Source organism: Salarias fasciatus, unplaced genomic scaffold (genome assembly GCF_902148845.1).
Source record: "Salarias fasciatus unplaced genomic scaffold, fSalaFa1.1, whole genome shotgun sequence".
Taxonomy (NCBI): domain Eukaryota; kingdom Metazoa; phylum Chordata; class Actinopteri; order Blenniiformes; family Blenniidae; genus Salarias; species Salarias fasciatus.
In genome coordinates this window covers 146,561-164,982 of record NW_021941244.1, presented here as the reverse complement: position 1 = coordinate 164,982, position 18,422 = coordinate 146,561, and the positions used below count along the sequence as shown (strand labels likewise).

The 18,422-nt window shown below is 46.9% G+C and overlaps 1 protein-coding gene across 1 annotated transcript; it reads right to left on the bottom strand.

Annotated features, from left to right (window-relative positions):
* Nucleotides 1-5,142: 5,142 nt before the first annotated feature.
* LOC115384466 (kinesin heavy chain-like) lies at nt 5,143-18,154 on the bottom strand. Its single transcript, XM_030086738.1, has 25 exons — nt 17,974-18,154; nt 17,066-17,153; nt 15,912-15,985; nt 15,730-15,834; nt 15,533-15,581; nt 15,395-15,450; nt 14,889-14,976; nt 14,652-14,776; nt 12,049-12,153; nt 11,621-11,769; nt 11,401-11,549; nt 11,121-11,290; nt 10,982-11,050; nt 10,703-10,909; nt 10,474-10,620; nt 10,184-10,372; nt 8,986-9,103; nt 8,694-8,770; nt 7,533-7,642; nt 7,343-7,444; nt 7,205-7,265; nt 7,045-7,116; nt 6,823-6,924; nt 5,395-5,611; nt 5,143-5,321 (listed from the first exon to the last, which is right to left on the bottom strand). Exons 1-25 carry the CDS (start codon nt 18,112-18,114, stop codon nt 5,143-5,145), a joined length of 2,949 nt encoding a protein of 982 aa, XP_029942598.1. The 5' UTR covers nt 18,115-18,154.
* Between the last annotated feature and the right edge of the window lie 268 nt (nt 18,155-18,422).

The window sequence follows — 18,422 nt, the reverse complement described above, 5'->3', positions numbered from 1 at the left end:
TCTTGTGTGGTTGTTGGTTCGTCTTGCTTTGTTTGCTCCCGGTCATTCCTGAGTCTCCACGCTCTCTTTTGTGATCGACTGACACACGCAGGCCAAAGGTGTTGTTAACGTTTAAATTAGCAACAATGTTTAACAATCAGACCAGGTGAGCAATATATTAAGAGATAATTAGAGAAATGCAATCAAACTGACAGGTAACATCACTAAAGTGTACTTAATGTACCAACACAACTTTACAGGTCATTATTCTCAGTTTTTAAAATTGCAGTCATCTGATTAACAGGCAGTTTATCTCCACCGACAACAATGAAAACAATGACAAAGTCCATAATATGGTACAGAATAGAATTGTACCAACATATCAGTGTGTGGTATTTGGTCAAGGCAATGTATTTCAAAGTGCAGCACTCAGTTCAGTTGTTTAGAATTTGATTAATTTAACTGGCAAAGAACTTCCTACAACAACAAATACACAACGAAACTGCATAGTGTACCTCTGAACAGAATTCTAACACAACCGGTGAGACTCAGGGTTCTGATTCCAGCAGAATCAGATTTACAGAAATCTGAGCAGAGAAATTGATTCACCGTTTGATTATCAGCAGTTTAAACATTACTGTACGTTTCAGATCTCACAGACGATATTTCCAAATAGAGAGAAAAAGCTTTTTCATTTTGTCTTAAATATGTTTTAATGAACACAGAAGACGAAGCTGACGTCAGAGGTTTTCTCTTTATTCACAAACTTTGGTTAAAAATCACAAATACAATGTTTGGTAAATAAGAGATTTTCATTTTTTTTTTGGTGGAAAACATCTAAAAGTACTCTGAGAGGACGCTTTCACGTCCCTCACATCACAGCTAACAGCAAAATGAAATCATCTCAACACATTCCCAGTCTGCTTAAAGCTTCGGTGAACATCTCAACACTCCAGGAAACAGCTGATGGGTGTAAACATCTTTTACTCTGTACACATGACGACAGTCAGTCTGAACAATCACAGGACCAGCACAGCTCCTCAGGTTTCCTTATTCTTAATATTAACACATTACTGATGTGGTTTGATTCCTTTTATTAGGTCAGCAGGCTTATAAACATATCTTGAAATGTTCTGACGGCGTTTTTTTTTGCACCTTGTGCTCCTTTTTTTAAATGCCTATAGTGGATATTGGCAGTTCGGTGGTGCATTGTAAAGGTGTTTTCCCTTCCTTTTTTCCTGTGTGCCCTTCAGATGTCTATAGTAAACACTGGTATGCAATAGCAGAAATACTGCTAATACAGTATGTGTTGGTCTCCTGTGTACTTTTTTTGGTTTATCAATTGCTGTGTTACAAGTTGATGTCCAGAAATGTAATTGTACTGTTTGTTCCCTCCTCTTGGGTGAATTTCATGTTAGCAGTGTGTCTACAGAGCTTAGCTGTTCAGGTCAATGGAGCGTCCCTCAGACGTTTTCCATGTACTCCTCTCTGCATGCTCTGTTATTGAACTGGGTGTAAGTGGAGGTTTAGGTGAATGAAGTCTTGCTCCATTAAGCTTGTTTGTTTTTGAGTGATTTGTCTTCTTTGAACCAACCCTCTGTTTTCAGTTGTTTCAACAGGTGCTTTGGTGAAAAATGACATGAACTTTTGTGATTTTAATGTTTTGTCAGCTCTTGCTCCAGTATTGATCTGCTGTGATCTGATCTCCAGTGCTTTTGATAAATCGCCTGTGACTGACTGTAATGACGTTCCAGGTTGATGTATTCTGTCAAGAATGTCATGTTGGCTGTTGGTATCAGCTAGTTCTACATTCATTTGTTATGGATTTAGTTTGTTTTTCTTATAATAAGTTTTCTCTTTCGTCACACGTCCTTCAGCATTTCTCCCATTTGTTTTTCATACATGTTCACATCTGTAATGTCTGTGGTTCTGTCTTTAACCTCTGGGAGTACGACGATGTTTTATTGGAGAGCTTTTGGACTTTGTTTCTTATGTTGTGATGCTGCTGGATCTAAAACCTGCTATTTTGTTGTGTATTGTTGCTTTCTGTCCATGATCTTGCATACATTCCATTTACATTTTGATATTTTGTGTACTAACTCGTTCTTTCTTTGTTCTTCCATACAGACTCTCTTCAGTTTGTCCTTCTGTTGTTTCTTTGTCCTTGTAAACTATTTCTCGTGTCAATAATCCAAGTGTTTTTACTTTACTTTAGTGGATTACATGTCAAACCCAGACTGTGACTGAGGAACTCTGTGGAAACATGCCGAGGTCTGTTTAAAAGCCTGCTTGCCTGAAACATATGAAAAAACTAAGTAATTAATAGATAAATGAACTGATTTGAAGTGTCACATCAGTAACGGCCGGTCTGTATGTTCAGGACCTTCTGGATTGTGCGGCTGCTCCAAACTGATCTGCACGGGACTTGAACCATCACACATGTTGAGTTTAATTCAAATACATTTAGTCCGAATAAATACACAGAATCCCTACGTGTCGATGAGGCCTGGCGTTTTTCTGGGAATAGTAAACACGGTCACTTTAAACGTCACTTCGAACAGAACGAGCTTTCATTCATTCATGATCACATTTCAGCGTTCTGACGTCTTCGAGTCGACGTCCGAGTTTAAAATGCTTCAGCAAGGCAACGAAAACAGAAGACCTGCTCCACCCTCACATTCATCTGCAAGGCTCACTTCTCCACCCGTTTACACCATCAGCATGATCTGCTCCACCCTGCCAGCCACTGATCCGTCCATCCATAGAAAACCAACGTCTCAGAGCAAAGCCACAGGAAAACACACAGAGATGTAAACACAACTACTGTTGATCAGTGTCAGTGAAATGCAGCCAGACGGATCAGTGTGTCGGTATTCAGAGATCTGAACCTGTGACTGTGCCGTGAGGCGAGTCTGGATTTAAGGGCCGAATCAGGCAGAACTGAGTCCGGTTCATTGGTCCAGAAGGCAGAAACAATCTGTGATCACAAAAATGTCAATAAATTAATTAATTACACTTTAAATTAAATAAATAATTTAAAAAAAGAGCCAAGCTAAAGACACTGTTGGACATGAAAGCACTGTCGGCTGCTCAGGTGGAATGTTGTACTTGTAGGAAAGGCAGAGTGGTGAGATCGGTCCAGTTCAGACATCCACATGATCCAGGGGGAGTCACAACCTGTGAATGCAACACAGGATGAGTCAGTTTATCGACAATAAAGCTAGCATAGACTGTATTGTAATGCTTCATTTATTCTGAGCATTCAGCAGAATACATGAGTTCTAAATTCAAGATTTAAATCCTTTCATTCGTACTGGAGAAGGAGAGAGAAGTGATCAATCTCCTCCTAATCAGCCATGTGGATAGTGGCTTGTTGGATTTCAGTTCCAAATGTTTTCCACAGGAATATTAAGTTTCTAGCACAGGACCAAGAAACATCAGCGCCAGATTTTGACAAAGATGCTAAGAAAACATTTCGTGTTCCCTGAAGGAGAGATAAAGACATCTTTAAATTCAGGAATCGACAAAACATGTCAAGGCCTGGAAACCCGTCCACGAGGAACCATCAGAGCCCCGAAGGGAGGAGGGTCTCATCCGGTGCACAGCCCCATTCATGGCTCCTCAAAGTGGTGAAGTCTTCTGGTCCTCTAATCAAAGAAACAGCTCCAGAGCATGATGCTACCTCCCCCATGCTGCACAGTGCAGACGCTGTTCTTGTGGTCGAAGTCAGAAATTCTCTGTCTTCAAACATGGCCGATGGAGGAGACGCCAAAGAGCTCACCTTGTGGTTGTGTGTGTGTGTGTGTGTGTGTGTGTGTGTGTGTGTGTGTGTGTGTGTGTGTGTGTGTGTGTGTGTGTGTTCTCGTATTTCTATCCTTGTCGGGGCCAAATGTCCCCACAAGGATAGCAAAACGTGGAACAACGTGCCTTGTGGGGACCTTTTTCCGGTCCTAATTAGGAGAAACAGTGTTTTCTTGACCATGTTGTTGTTACTGAAAAAAGTAAAAGTGCAAAAACATTTCTTTAGGGTTAGGCTTTGTTGTGGTGTGGGTTAGGGTTAGGGTAAGGGTCAGGGTTAGGGGCTAGACATGAATGGGAGTCAATGGACGGTCCCCACAAGGATAGAAATACAAGACTGAGCGTGTGTGTGTGTGTGTGTGTGTGTGTGTGTGTGTGTGTGTGTGTGTGTGTGTGTGTGTGTGTGCAAGGTTTGTCTTGTGGGTGTGATTAGATCTTGATGTGACACCAACAGGAAACTGGGCAAGAGGCCCAGACCGTGCCGCCCATGCTCCCAGCACCCTGCTGGTCTGGACCAGTTCACCAGCCCAGAGAACCACGCCTGTGGTCCAGGAGACACCAGGGGAAAAACCCAGAGAAGATCTCCTCCAACCAGGAGGAGAACACAGACGGCGGAGAAGAGACATGGGGCCCCAAACCCTGACAGGAGCCACCAGACCAACAGCAGGCACCAAGGTCCTAACCAGACCTGGAAGAGGAGCCGGCTGCAGACCCCGGAGGAGTCAGGCCCGCCTTGCTTAAGGAGTCAAGGAGTAGGTGGAGGCGTACGTCTCAAGGAGAAAGGAGGACTCAGTTTTCTCTACATCAGTCTTAGTGAGGTCTCCTGGTAAAGTGCAATGTGATTAAACTTCATCTGGCTCATGTTAGTTTGAGCTGATGCTTCATGGGAGTCCAGCTCCGGTCCTCCAGGTCTGGTGTCCTGCTTGTTTTTAATGTCTCCTGCTTTAGAGCAGCTCAGTCTGATGATCATATCATCGTCAAGCTTGTCAAAAAAAAGCCAAATAAAGAATTCCTCATTATAATCAGGTGTGGCTCAACTGGAGGGAGCTGAAACAGGCAGGATGGTTCCCTCGAGGACCCGGTTTAGAACCGTGGGTTAGAGTGACGGATGTTACAGCGACGACTGACTGATGGATTTGGTTGATTTCTGGGACTGATGTTAGTGTGGCTGGTGTTGATCTGTGTCAGTATGACTGACAGTAGAAAGACGAACATGAGTGTGACTGGTGTAGTCTTGTGTTGTTGTGTTATCGCTGTGTTGTTGTCCTGTTCTTGTGTTGTATTCTGGTTGTTTTCGTGTTTCTGTTCCACTGTGGTGTGTGTTGCGTTGTGTGTCTGCAGCAGCGAGTGTCGCCCACCTGGCGTCTACTTGTGCTGTTGCTGCGGCTGTTGCTGCGGTTGTTGCTGGGGGGGCTGCTGCGCCCCCGGATGCTGAGGGGAGTGATGGCGAGGCCTGGACGCGGCGCCGCCTCTGACGGCCTGTCTGAGGGCGGAGGAGGCGGCGGCCTGGTGGTGGTGCTGATGCCCCGCTCTGATTGGCTTGGCTGTGAGGACACAGGCAGAGGTCAGAAGAGTTCCAGACGCTGCAGAGGCCGGATCAGCGGCGGCGGCGCTCACCGATCTGGGCCGACTGTCCTCTGCGGGACACGTTCTTGCAGCGGACGGCCTCCTTGATGCGGTCCACCTCCTGCTGGTAGCGCTTGCGGTCCCTCACCGCCGACTCCTTGGCGTTCCTCAGGGCCGTCTCCAGAGCTTTCACCCGCTCCGCCGTCGCCCGCAGACGCTTCTCCAGCTTCGGCAGCTCGCAGCGAAGGTCCGCGTTGTCTCGGACCAGCTGCCGGGAAGAAAATGTTCAGGAACATTTAGAAAAGGTTTGAAAGATCCTGATTGATGAATTTCTTATTTTTAAACGACACATTGAATAGCGAAGAGAAAAAGGATAAGAGGTTTTGCCCGGAAGGGCTGAGAGATCAAAGCAAGGAAACAGGAAGCAGCAGACAGTGAGGAGCAGAAATGAAGATCCACCAAGCTCTCGCGCTGCATCTGCTGTTGCCATGGCAATAAGTTAAGCTCTTCATAAATAACTGTAGTGATCTGATGTCTTTGGTTGTCTTCTACTCTTCCAACGTACAGCTTACAATATAACTGTTTGTAGATAAATGACTATTTATTCCTAATAATTTGAACTTCGCATAAATTATTTTGCTGTCTTATATAAGTAATCTATTACTCCAGTAATCCACTGCTCGCGATCTGCAATTATTAATCAGTAAATGACATTTTACTATAACAATTTTCTATAACTAAAAATTTTTACATTTGCCAATTATTCTCAGTAATTAACTGCCATTTTGACCGAGATTTCAATTCCCACAGAATACCGAGTGCGCGGACGATCTAAACACCGAAACTAGACTCTCTTCTTTCACCAGCATAAACGGTTTGCTTCTGCCTTTTACTGTTCTTTAGTAATTATCAGCAGAACAGGAAGGCTTCACCAAAAACACCTCTTTGACCAAAATATGGAGAGAAAAGGTTTATCTGAAAAAACACATTTCAAGTCAAACCGTGACTCTGATGGGAATAATTTTTTGGTTTCTGGAACTTCAAACATCTCAGCAGAAGTTTTCTTTTATAAAACAACAAAAACAACAGTGAGAAAGGGATTTAAGTGGCAAAATAATGATTTATGTACAGATATACACAAATGTTTTCACAGTTGTGTGTGTGTGTGTGTGTGTGTGTGTGTGTGTGTGTGTGTGTGTGTGTTTCCACCCCTATACACGTCTGTTGAGCCGGAAACACACTGTAAGCCGCGCCTCCCCTCACCAGTCTGCTGGGTTGATTTTCCATCCTGATCTCTCTCTCTCTGTCATCTGATCCAAACATCTCGCCAGTAAAACCACCGCGACTCAAACACTGAGGGACTGTGAGCAGCCTGAACGACTCCGATCATGTTTTCTCATTCTCGTCTTCTTCTCATGCCATCATCGGCTCATCTCTGACCAGAACAGTTTACACTGCCAGTGTGGTGCGTTCACTGACCTGCTTGTGCACCCTGCTGAGCTGCTCCAGATTGTTCTCCAGGAAGATGATCCTCTGCCTCTGAGCCAGGCTGCCGCCGGCCTCGTCCGAGTTCTCTGAGACCTGGAGGAGCAGAAACATGCTTCAGTTCCAGCTGTTCTCACAGGAGAGTCACGAAACAAGATTCTGAGATCCGATCGCAAATCCTAAAAACAGCAACCCCAGAAAATTTCGTTTCCGTACATTGTTCACCCGGGTGCCCATGTCCTGGATGAAGAGTTTGCGGAGGTGGGTGAGCGTCTGCAGCTCTTTGGCCTGTTTGGTGAAACAGAGAAGCTCAGCTGTTGTGCTGCTTAGAGACACTAAACAGAGAGCTGATTGGTTGAGGCTGCAGAGGCCTTACCACCGTGTCCTCCAGACCCTTCAGGTCCTCCTTGGCCTGCTCCCTCTTCTCATTCAGAGACCTGGACGGGACGAATCAAAGCCGTGAGGAGCTGGAGACGAGCAGCGGACCTCCAGCGAGCGGAGAAAACAAACTCACTGCAGCCGCTGCAGCTTCTGGTCTTTGACGTGGTTCTCGCCTCTCAGTCTGTCCATGTCCGCCTGCAGCTTCCTGTTCTCCAGCTGCAGAGCCTGACTCAAGCTGGGAGGGTGAAGAGGTGAGACTCGGTCAGTCCTGAGGGTCTGAACTCAGCCGTCAGTCGGCAGGCAGACGTGAAGCGGCGACTCACTCCTTCAGCTGCTCCACCTCTCTGTGAGTCTGATCGATCTCGTCTCTCAGCCGACTCAGCTGCTTCTGATGAACTTCTCGGTGGTTCTCCATCTGCTCCTCCAGTGTTCTCTGTCGGACACACACACACACACACACACACTTTCAGACACTTAGAGCCAACTTTTCACCATCAGTAATCTCTTATTTTCCGCAACTTTTTGTTTGAGTCTTTCTGTCTCTGTTCCTGCTTCCTGATCATGACTGAAACAGCCAGATGGAGGAAACATGCAGGTGAAATGAGTTTTCTCTGCAGGGTGGAGGTCCTCAGTCTTAGTGACAGAGTGAGGAGTTCGTCCATCAGAGAGACTCAAGGTGGAGCTGCTCCTTCTCCACCCAGAGACGAGCCAGGTGAGGAGAGTCTGCTGATCAGGATGGATCCTGGTCTCCTCTGATTTCACCAGGCAGGTCCGACTGGGAGGAGGACCGGAGGTCAGTCCAGGACTCTGAGGAGACTACACCTCTGGTCTGGTCTGGCAGGAGGGAGGGATGGATGGATAGAAGATGTAGTATGGAATTAGTGAATCAATGATGATCAGTGGCATATAAATGGATGGATGGATGACAGATGGATGGGTGGATCAATGATGGATGGCTGGATGGATGGCTGATGGGAGGATGAAGGATCAACGGATCAATGGACGGATAGTTGTGTGTTGTTCAAATCATTTTTCAGCATTAGATGTTCAGTAGTTTCAGTGATTTCAGCATCTTAACATCTTTGAGTGTTTTCATCAGAATTGTTCTGTAGAATTGTTTTTCTTCAGTAACTTTGTTTTGAACCTCTCTTTTGGATAGTTCACATGTGTTGTTTTCGAGATTTGTTATCATTATTTATAGGATTTTTAGGTGAAGCACAGCTTTAAAGTGTTTGTCAGTGTTTAAGTGTTGTATTGAATTATATTGGAACATTGTGTTGATTGTTGCTTTGTGGTATTTTTGCCTGGTCTTGTCCGGAGCGTTGCCGTTGTTCTTAGCTTTACTTTTTGGAATGTGTTTTGCAGTGTGTTGCTGCTAACTCAGAGGGTTTCTCTGCCACATGTTCATATCCCACCTGCTGATGGTTTTACAGGATTGAGATTACTCATCTTTCATGGGAACATTTTCTGTTTCGGACGTTTACCTTCATCTCCACAGCGTCCTTCAGCCTGCTCATATGCTCTTTCTCTTTGTCCATCACTGTAACCTCGTGCATTTGTCCTGGAAACACACACACACACACACACACACACACACACACACACACACACACACACACACACACACACACACACACACACAGATAAACATGGAAGGAAGCAGTTCTGCAGCCGACTCCTTCTGTTTGAAGCCTCTGCTAATTCCAGGTACTGACAGAATTCCAGTCATTCTCTAAACAGGCGTCAGCAGCAGACCGCCAGACGGTGTTTTCCAACCTTGAGCGTGCAGCTTGGCGATCTCCTCCATGAGAGCATCCTGACTCTCCTCCAGCTGCCTCTTCTTCTGCTCCACCCGCTGCAGGTCTTCAGTCAGAGAGCCCAGCTTGGCTTGGAGCTGCAACCGACAGCGTCAGAATGAGGATCTGGACGCCGCTGAGCGCAGTGAGACGCGTCGCTGAAGGCCTTCAGCTTCTCAATCAGGGTCTCACAGCTCCAGGGAGGGAATCAAACCGCTTACCCAGCAGCAACACGAAACCTTCACCCAGGAGGAGCTCACCTTCTGCTGTGTGGCTCATCTGACTGGTCAGACTCTTCATGTTCAATTTCACAAGAGGGCGACTCAGAAAACCAACATGGATCCGTCCATCGTCTCTTCAACTCTTGTTGAATATTTAGTTCTAAATTTAGCTCTAAATTGGTTTAAGTATATGGTTTATGCTTAAGTGTTAAATAACTGGACGCAGAAAATTATTACACAGATACAAATGTCATGTTAATGTTTGAAGGCTACTTTATAGCACAGTATTTTGATTATATCTGTACCAGATATTTTCACCACTAGATGGCACTGTTGCATCACTTTTGGCACAAGATGGGGTTTGAACATTTTTGAACAGGCAAAAGAGAAGACTGAAAACAGCTTTTTAGCCAGCAGAAAAGAAAAATGTATCATATGGATGAGACGCGGCAGTTCCTTGGTAAAGCTGAGTCAAACTAAAATCATCCTGGATATTTTTCTTGTGAAATTTCACACTACAGCAGCCACAACTCTCCTTCCACCTCTTCTCCCACCAACTTTCTCCTCCAAGCACGAGGGGGCGTGGCCTCTGAATGAGAGGCGTGGCCTCTGAGTGAGGGGCGTGGCCTCTGAGTGAGGGGCTGACTGAAATGAAGTGTGTTTCTGCTGCTGGCTGAAGTCAGGAAGCAGACTTTGTTCATTCTGGAGTATTAATAGGCCTTCCTTCACACAGGTCGTCCTCTTTAACTATCCAACCACAAATTGGGGAGACACAGACAGCAGGTGAGGATAGGAGACACCCGGAGAGGACAGGGAGGAGAGGAAGGAGCAGGGAAGGTCCTGACAGTGGTGGCCCAATCAAATCCAGCTGATTGTTTCCCTTCGATTCCAACAATCTGACTGAACCTGGCTCACATTTCACGCAGCATCCCGGCTTCTGTGGCGTTTGAGTCGTACCTGAGTGACCAGCAGCTGGCAGGAGCCCAGCTCCTTCTCCGTGGCCTCGGCCCGGGAGCTGTTCTCCATCAGGCTGATGTCCAGCTGCTTGCTGCGGCTCACCAGAGACTTGACTTCTGACTTCATCTTGCTGATGTAGAGACGAGCCGTGGTAAACTCCTCCTCCATCAGCCCGCCGACCTCGGTCGTCTGGGGAGCAGAGGAGAGTCACACACACTGGGAAGAAATTGGGAATGAAATGTTTTTCAGGATATCAAGACAGACAGAGAGACGGACGTCAGAGGCCTCACCGTCCGGAGGTCGGTGGTCCCCAGCAGGTTTCCAATGTCACCCAGGTCCCTGAGGAGCTGGCTGAGGATCTCTGAAGACCTTTTCTTGTGATGGGTGCTGATCTCCTGCAGAGTGCTGAGCTCCCGCTCCACCGCCTCCAGACTCCCCTGCAGACACACCAGGCGGCATGGAGGAGGCTCGTCTCTCACGCCTCTCCCCCTCCTCGGCGTTCCCGGTCCCCCGTCTCACCGTTTTGTTTGCCAGCTCCTCGTTCAGCTGCAGGTTGCGGCGGTTCTGGTTCTCCACCTCCTGGCTCTTGTGGTCGTAGTTGACGGCCAGCTCCTCCAGCGCCTGCAGGACCTCCTTCACCTCGTCTTTAGCCAAGTCGCTGTCCTTCTGCAGGCGGGACAGCTCGTCCTGCAGCCGCTCGTAGTCCTGGCGACTCGACAGGAGCAGCTGGGGACAGAAATGGGCGTTACTGAGCAGCCCTGACCCCTGACCCCTGACGTGAGAGCGGGTGAGACCGACCTCGTCCTGGTCCGACAGCTGCTGCTTGAGCTTCTCGCAGGACTGACTGTGCTGGTTGATCTCGTCGTCCTGAAACATTTCCACAGGTGGTCACGCGTCCGGCCGGCGAGCCTCTCGCCTCCCGGCGGGACGGACTCACCTTGTCGTCCAGCTGCTGATACAGGTCGGAGATCAGCGTCTCGTACTGCGTCTTCTCCTCGTCAGAGAGAGGGGCGGGGGGCGGGGCCAAGCTGTCCGCCACCGCCGGCGTGTCGCTGCTGCTCTTCTTGCTCCTGCTGCTCAGCTGCTCCTCCACAGGAACAGACTCGCCTGCAGAAACATCGTAGAGGTCATCTCCAGACGCCAGACGCCCGCTTTCAGCTTTCAGCAGATCTTCAACGGACGGGACGGAACCTGGAAGACACGTCGATCCCCCTCACCTTTCCTCCAGCGCTTCAGCTCGTTTTCCAGCTTCTGGATCATCACGCTCAGGCTGCGATTCTTCTCTTTCTCCTTCTCGTACTTCTTCTTCCACTCCTCGGCGGTCAGCTCCAGGTTCACAGACACCGTGTTTTTAATGGTTTTAGCTCTGAAACAGAACAAACGTCCATCAGACGTAACGAAACACTGGCGATGTGACGAGCGTCGTCGGTGCTGTACCTCTGTCCAAACATGAGCGTGGACTTGGTTTCAGCCTCGTTGTACACAGACGGCGAGCAGCAGATGATGATGGTGGTCCGGCAGTTTCCCCCCAGAGAGTCCTGCAGGATCCGGGTCATCTTACTATCTCGATACGGGACGTGAGTTTTCTGCAAACACACAAGTTAAACTCCATTTAGTCTTGTTTATTCATCAGCACGCTCTGGACTGTTTCACTGTCTGCTGGGTGAGAATCTGACTCTGTTTCAAGTTTGTTTTCAATTCATATTCTGTTATACTTTAATCTTTTTTAATCTAATCTCACCTTTATTTTATTTTGAAATTATTATCTTGAAACACACCAAAACTGTTGTGTCCCAGCTGATGGCTAAATATCATCAAAGTGAGTCTGAATCTGACTGTGAACACATGAATCCCGGCGTTCTCACCGTTCCTTCACTCAGAGCTGCGATGACGTTCCCCAGAGCAGAAAGAGACTTGTTGATGTTCTTGGCCTCGTCCAGCACGGCGCCCTCTGCTCCGGTTTTACTCACCTGGACGTCAGAGACAGAACACGACGGGAGCGGTGAGAGAGGACACCTCTCAACACACTGGAGGATGTCAGGAGACTCTACTGGTCCAACATTCAGTCATCAGAGCAGCGATACTGAGGAAAGGCAGTGAGGTGAAGGAGCAGACACTGGCTGATCGGCCTGTGGTGGGTGAGCGATGTAAAATTCATCAACACGTTCTGAGCGGGATTACTATTGCAACAACTCATCATCAGTAGGGTAAAACTAACCTGTCTCACGACGGTCTAATCCCAGTTCACGCTCCCTATTAGTGGGTGAACGTCGAAGGATCAAAAAGCGACGTCGCTATGAACGCTTGGCCGCCACAAGCCAGTTATCCCTGTGGGAACTTTTCTGACACCTCCTGCTGAAAACCCAAAAAGTCAGAAGGATCGTGTGGATGATCCAGATTTCTTTGGAGAACTGGAGGCTAAAATTCAATAACTGAGAAACGATGATGTCCTGACTGGAGGGGGGTTTTAACTTAGTGATTGATTCAAGTTTGGGCTGAATTGTAGGAGTAAGAAAGCTGCACTGGCAGTGAAGAGTGTGTGTGAGGATTGAGGGTTAACTGCTGTGTGGATAGAGCCATGAATCCAATGAACAGAGACTATACCTTCCTCTCTGCTCTCCATAAAACTTTTTCTCACACAGATTTCTGTCCTTACAGGCTCAGCAGGGAGTGTTTCAGACTCAGATCATTCTCCAGCAGCACAGGAGCCTTTAAACATTATGGAGAGGATCTGGATGACAAGATGGAGGTTCAACTCCTCTCTAATCAATGAAACTGGCTTCTTAGAAATCTTTAAATCTTGCTGCAGCGCCCTCTGCTGGTGTGGTGAGGGAGGCTCTGGGTGACAGGGCTTGACTGATTCCTGCGATCCCAGCCTCAAGCCTCCTAACTAAATACCTTCACAGATCTCTACAGGGAGGTGTAGCCATCAGACAGCAGAGGATGAGGAGACCCTGGAAGGATTGTTTGAAAACCTTCTTAAGTCAGAGAGACAAGAGGTAATGATCTAGATTAACTCTGGAGCACATTGTCAGAGTTATTATTAAAGCCCAGGGCGCTGATGGGAACACAGCAGAAATCTTTAAATGCTTTGTGACTGAGTTCACTTCTCTATTGACAAACTGGAATTACCACCGACTTTATCTCAAGCTCTGATTCCACTAATATCTGATCGGGAGTCTAAAACTGCAGCTGTTTCCCTCGATGCTGAAAAGGCTTTCGATCGGGTCGAATGAGGACAAACGTTTGAATTATTGGACATTTTTGTATTTGACAGGACTTTAATTAGATGGGTCCAACTATCAGCCAGAGAACACAGTTCAAACAAATGGACTCATTTCTCCTTATTTTAGACGAGGCAGGAGTTCCGGCCTGTTTGTTTAGAACCGTTTGGTCAAGATGAGACGTTTTGATGAATTGATCTTGACGGTTGTATCCATTAAACTGATGCAGTACGCAGATGATCCTCAGGTATCCGTCCCTTCACTGCTAAACATAATTAACTCATTTTCCAGATTCTCAGGGTAAAAACTTACAAAGTCTTTCCATTAAAAGAGTTTTGCTCCACTGGTTTGATCCAATCAGCGGATTTTTCCAACCTAGTCGGGGTCTTCTGTGTCTCTGCATTCTGTTTCCTCCTCATTTAGGTGATCCCATTATAGTGAATTTCAATCCACTGATGGATGTAAAACGCTGGCCGTCGTTATCCTAACCTCTGAGGGGTCAAAGGTTAATGTCCTGACTCCTGAAAATGACTTCAATCCCAAGACTCAGCTACTGTATTTGTTGCTTTCTCTTCCCTTAAAGATCCCGAAAAAAAACCCCACCATGGTTCTCCACAGAACGATCTGCAGCAGCACCTTTACCTTTAATAAGCTGCCCATCAACCAAGGTGAGGAGGAGGAACACAGTCCATCCCATAATATCACATCACTTAAAAAATAACTAAGAACGTGTTGAAAACCAAATAAGTTCATGAATCCAGACGGATCTCTACTCTGACCCCAGAACAGGGAACCTTCAGTTGATAATTCCTTCTATATGTAGAAGTCTTTATTTAGAATTGAATCATTTAATTAGGATCATTTCTTCATAAAAAAAGAATTCCTGCTTCAGACCACATGTTCCCAGAGGGGGCCAGACCAGCCTGGACTTCATGAAGTTGATCTCTTCATTGATTACAGAGCTGTTATTTAAAGCTTGAAGAAATATTTCTTTATGTGTAAAATATGTGATGTGTTCATTTTAAAGGTACGTTTCTCATTTGCAGATCAAAATGCAATGAGAAAATCTCTACAGTCCTAACCGCACTATACCGAAGCCTTCTCAGGTCAAAATTATGCCTTTTGTGTGGAAATGGATAAACATGGCCGCTGTAAAGGCATCGATAATGAAGCCTTAAACCTCTGTTTTGTAAATTGCCGTTTCTTGCTCAGGTTTGGGGCTGTGAATGCGGGCGTTGTGTGACCTTCTCGCTGCCTGCCAGGTCCACCAGGTACAGCTTCCCCGACAGCTTCAGCTCCGTCTCCACGTTCTCCTGCTTGATGTTGATCAGGAAGATGCTGTGACTCCGAGAGCTGTGCTCGTTCATGTCTGCAGGAGGAGAACCAGCAGTCAGGTCTGACCGGCCGCCCGCCGCTGCAGTCTGGATCACACCAGCTCAGCGGAAACGTGGACTTCCTGCTGCTGAGGGGTTCATACTCACTGGTGACGGCGACGTGCCGGTTTGCTTTTCCCTCGTCGATGACGTCCATCACTTCTTCGGGACTTGAAACAAAACGCTCGGTGCAGCCCTGACAGCAAACACACAGCGGGACGTTCAGCGCAGCGTGGAATTCAACGACATAGAGGACATGTTCAGCATCATAAACCGCCCACAAAGCTCTAACCAGCCTGACTCCATCATGTCTTAAAGAGCTGTTCGTCCCACATGATCCAGCAGAACTCGGTTCTCAGAGCGCCCGGTGACTGGAGGGTCCTTGGTTTTCTGGGAGGAACCAGCTCCCAGTTTCAGTTCGGGAGGATGAAGCCGTCTCTACTTCCAAAGATTTCCACTGAATAAAGCTGCTTCAGGAACATCTGGACCAGTTTCTTAGAGAAGCTGGACTCCCTGGACTCTTTAGACTAGAGTGGGCTTTCTGAGTGCTGCTGCTGTAGGTTTGCACTGCTCAGACGGATCACAACCACAGCAGCATCTCGGTGCTTTCCTACCTTCACAAAAGGAACTCTGTTTTTGTCCTCGTGGACTGCGAGGTTGGTCTTCGACACTGGAACAGAAAATTGAGGAGAACAGGGTGAATCGGCTGCAGAGACAGATTGTTAGAGGATCATGTGGACGGCTCCTCTCACCGTCCAGCAGGTCTCTGATTTTATCCAGATAGATTTCAAAATAAGACACCTGCAGACACAAAAAACAGAAGTCTGGGTTTTCATTTTCATTTTGTACTGCTTGTTAGCACAGACTGAAACATGGACAGATGGAGAACCAGCAGGTCAGTGAACGCATCAGTGGCTTTGCCATGTCATGTGATCAGTGGCGTCTGCACCTTAATGTGGAACTCCAGGTTCTCGTCCATGGAGTAGATGTGGTCGAAGATGTCTGTGGCGATCCGAGGGATGATCCCCATGAGGCGGGGGTCGTGGAGGGTCCCCTGAAAACACACCATAGGCATGAAATCAGTCTGAGACACAAAAACACACACACACACACACACACACACACTCCTACCTCCATGGTGTGGGTCTTCCCTGATGACGTTTGCCCATAAGCAAAGATGGTTCCATTATAGCCTCCCAGCACATCTGCAACACAGCACAGATCTTCGTTTAATCTTTCTGTGGGAGCAATGCTTCATCTGTCTAACATGCTTCCGGAACTTTTCCACATTTTATCACGTTACAACCACAAACATAATCCTATTTATTGGGATTACGTGTGACACACAAACTCAACATAAAGTGGAAACAAAACGATTTGTGGTTTTCAAATGTTTCAGCAATGATAAGCTGAAGAGATGGAATGATCATCTGTTCTCTTTTACTCCGACAGTCGAGGTGTTGAGACCAAGACGTCTCCTTGTTTGTCTTTTTTTTGTTAAATTCACTCTTCAGTGCTGAAACCAGCCACTGGCTCTGGCTCTGTATTTATTTAATATCACTGACATCAATGTATTCTGCTGTAACTATATTTTAACCTCTATGGTGTGTATTCTGTGTTCTTTCTGTGGAGACATGTTTCAAGAACTCCTCTCAGAGATTACAAAGGTAGTTCTCTTTTCTTCATCTGTTGCTGAGTCTGGTTCTGCAGGGTTCTTCTGTTCTAGTCAGAGTCTCTTCAGCACCTTGAAATGACTGTGTTGTATTTTTCATTGTATAAATAAATGTGAACTTGTGAATAGGGCTGAACAATATATCGTTATATTGATATCGCGATATGAACATTCAGGACATTAGTTTCTCAAAATCAATGATATCAAGATTTCCCCTGCTTGCCCTGCATGTAAGCTTGCCCATGCACAGGTAAGGCCAGCCAACCACAAACCTCGTTTACTGGTTGACAGCTGATGGCAGAGGGCGGCTGCAGAATCTGTACAAACGAGTTTGGTGGTCGTGGCAGTGAGTTCTCATAAATAAAACAGCATTTTTTTTTACATCCTTTTGTATTATGATGTTTTTATTTTTCTGAAAAAGGCTTAACTTTCACTGAATCCATTGTAATATATCGTATCGATATCGAGATATCTGGCATGGATATCGAGATATGAAATTTTGCCCATATCGTTCAGCCCTACTTGTGAATCTCCTGCACTGTGTCTCAATCTTTCCTCCCTACAATCCAGGTTTTATAGAAAAGCATTTTTTTTTTAATCAAGTGCTTCTGACCTCTGACGATCTGCTTGGCGCAGGTGTCGTACACCTGGATTTGTTCACTGTTGGGAGGAAGGACTCTGTCGAACACGTACGGCTTCCCCTGAAGAAAAGAAAAGTACAAGAAAGTTATGGCCCGACTCTTGATTATTGAAATTAAGTGCAGCTCTGCAGCAGAGACAAACAGCTCAGACCCCCTGCTGTTCGCCTCACACTGTTCCACCATGTTCCTTTATGCTCATTTGAACGAAGCCTTTTATGGCAAGAATCTCTTCACTGGAGCTGATTTCCTCACAGACTGCATTACTTTATCGGTGAACCAGCCTGCGTTCTGTGTTGAATATAACCTGGAGCAGTGAAGGCCACAGAGACAAACCCTCTGCCTCGCTACAGGACGGGGTGAAAGGTCAGGCCTGAAGCAGAGGGGGGATGATTCTCAATGAGGCTCAGCTGGACTCAGGAGAGGCCGGATGGAGGAGGAGACGTGACAGTCTCTCCTGACTGCTAACATGGAGTCTGTTCACGTGATTTCCAGATTTTATTCATATATTCGGTTTGTTTACACATTATTTTCTCTCCTGGAGCTAAATTCAGGATCGAGCCTGAGATGAATCACACTGAGTTCATCTTCAGAGAGAGAGCCAGGATCTGTTAATCCTGAGTCAGAGTCCAGGACTCAGCTTTTATCTGTCACTGATTTCTCTCATGTCTAAACAGCAACACAACCCCAGGGAGAGAGAGAGAGAGAGAGAGAGAGAGAGAGAGAGAGAGAGAGAGAGAGAGAGAGAGAGAGAGAGAGAGAGAGAGAGAGAGAGAGAGAGAGAGAGAGAGAGCATCACACCCAAACAACACCTTCTTCCTGTAAACACATTCTGCCTGTCTCTCTCTCACACACACACACACACACACACACACACACTCACCGCCACCACCACCGTGTCCTCTCCGTTGAATTTGGGGACGCTTTTGTCTCCTCGGCTCTGCTCCGCCTCGTTCAGCGGCCTGAAGCGGCACATCACCTTCACCCCGCACACCCCGCACACCCCGCCCTCCGGCGCCTCCATCTCCACACACAAAGACCGCGGACGGAGCGCGCGCACGGGAAGACTCCGGTCACGGTTCGGGTTCTGGTTCTGGTTCTGGTTCGGGTCTAATCCAGCCTCCGTGTGGTCAGGACTGAGCTCCGTCTGGGATGGAGGTGCGGAGGGATGGAGGGATGGAGGATGGAGGATGGAGCGCTCCCACCTCACGCAGGACCACCCTGAAGGAGCCAGCCGCAAAGAACTCTGGGAAATAGAGTCCTCCTGCTCCTCATGAGTTACGAAAAATAATAATGATAATAATTAAAAATAAGTAACTAAATAATACATTC

Excerpts from the sequence above, each read along its gene's own strand:
- LOC115384466 (XM_030086738.1), bottom strand. The coding sequence starts at position 18,114 with ATGGAGGCGCCGGAGGGCGGGGTGTGCGGGGTGTGCGGGGTGAAGGTG. Across the intron at positions 7,643-8,693 it reads AGGACGCTGTGGAGATGAAG|AGAACACTGGAGGAGCAGAT; the intron begins GTAAACGTCCGA and ends TGTGTCCGACAG. Across the intron at positions 5,322-5,394 it reads AGGACAGTCGGCCCAGATCG|CCAAGCCAATCAGAGCGGGG; the intron begins GTGAGCGCCGCC and ends GTGTCCTCACAG.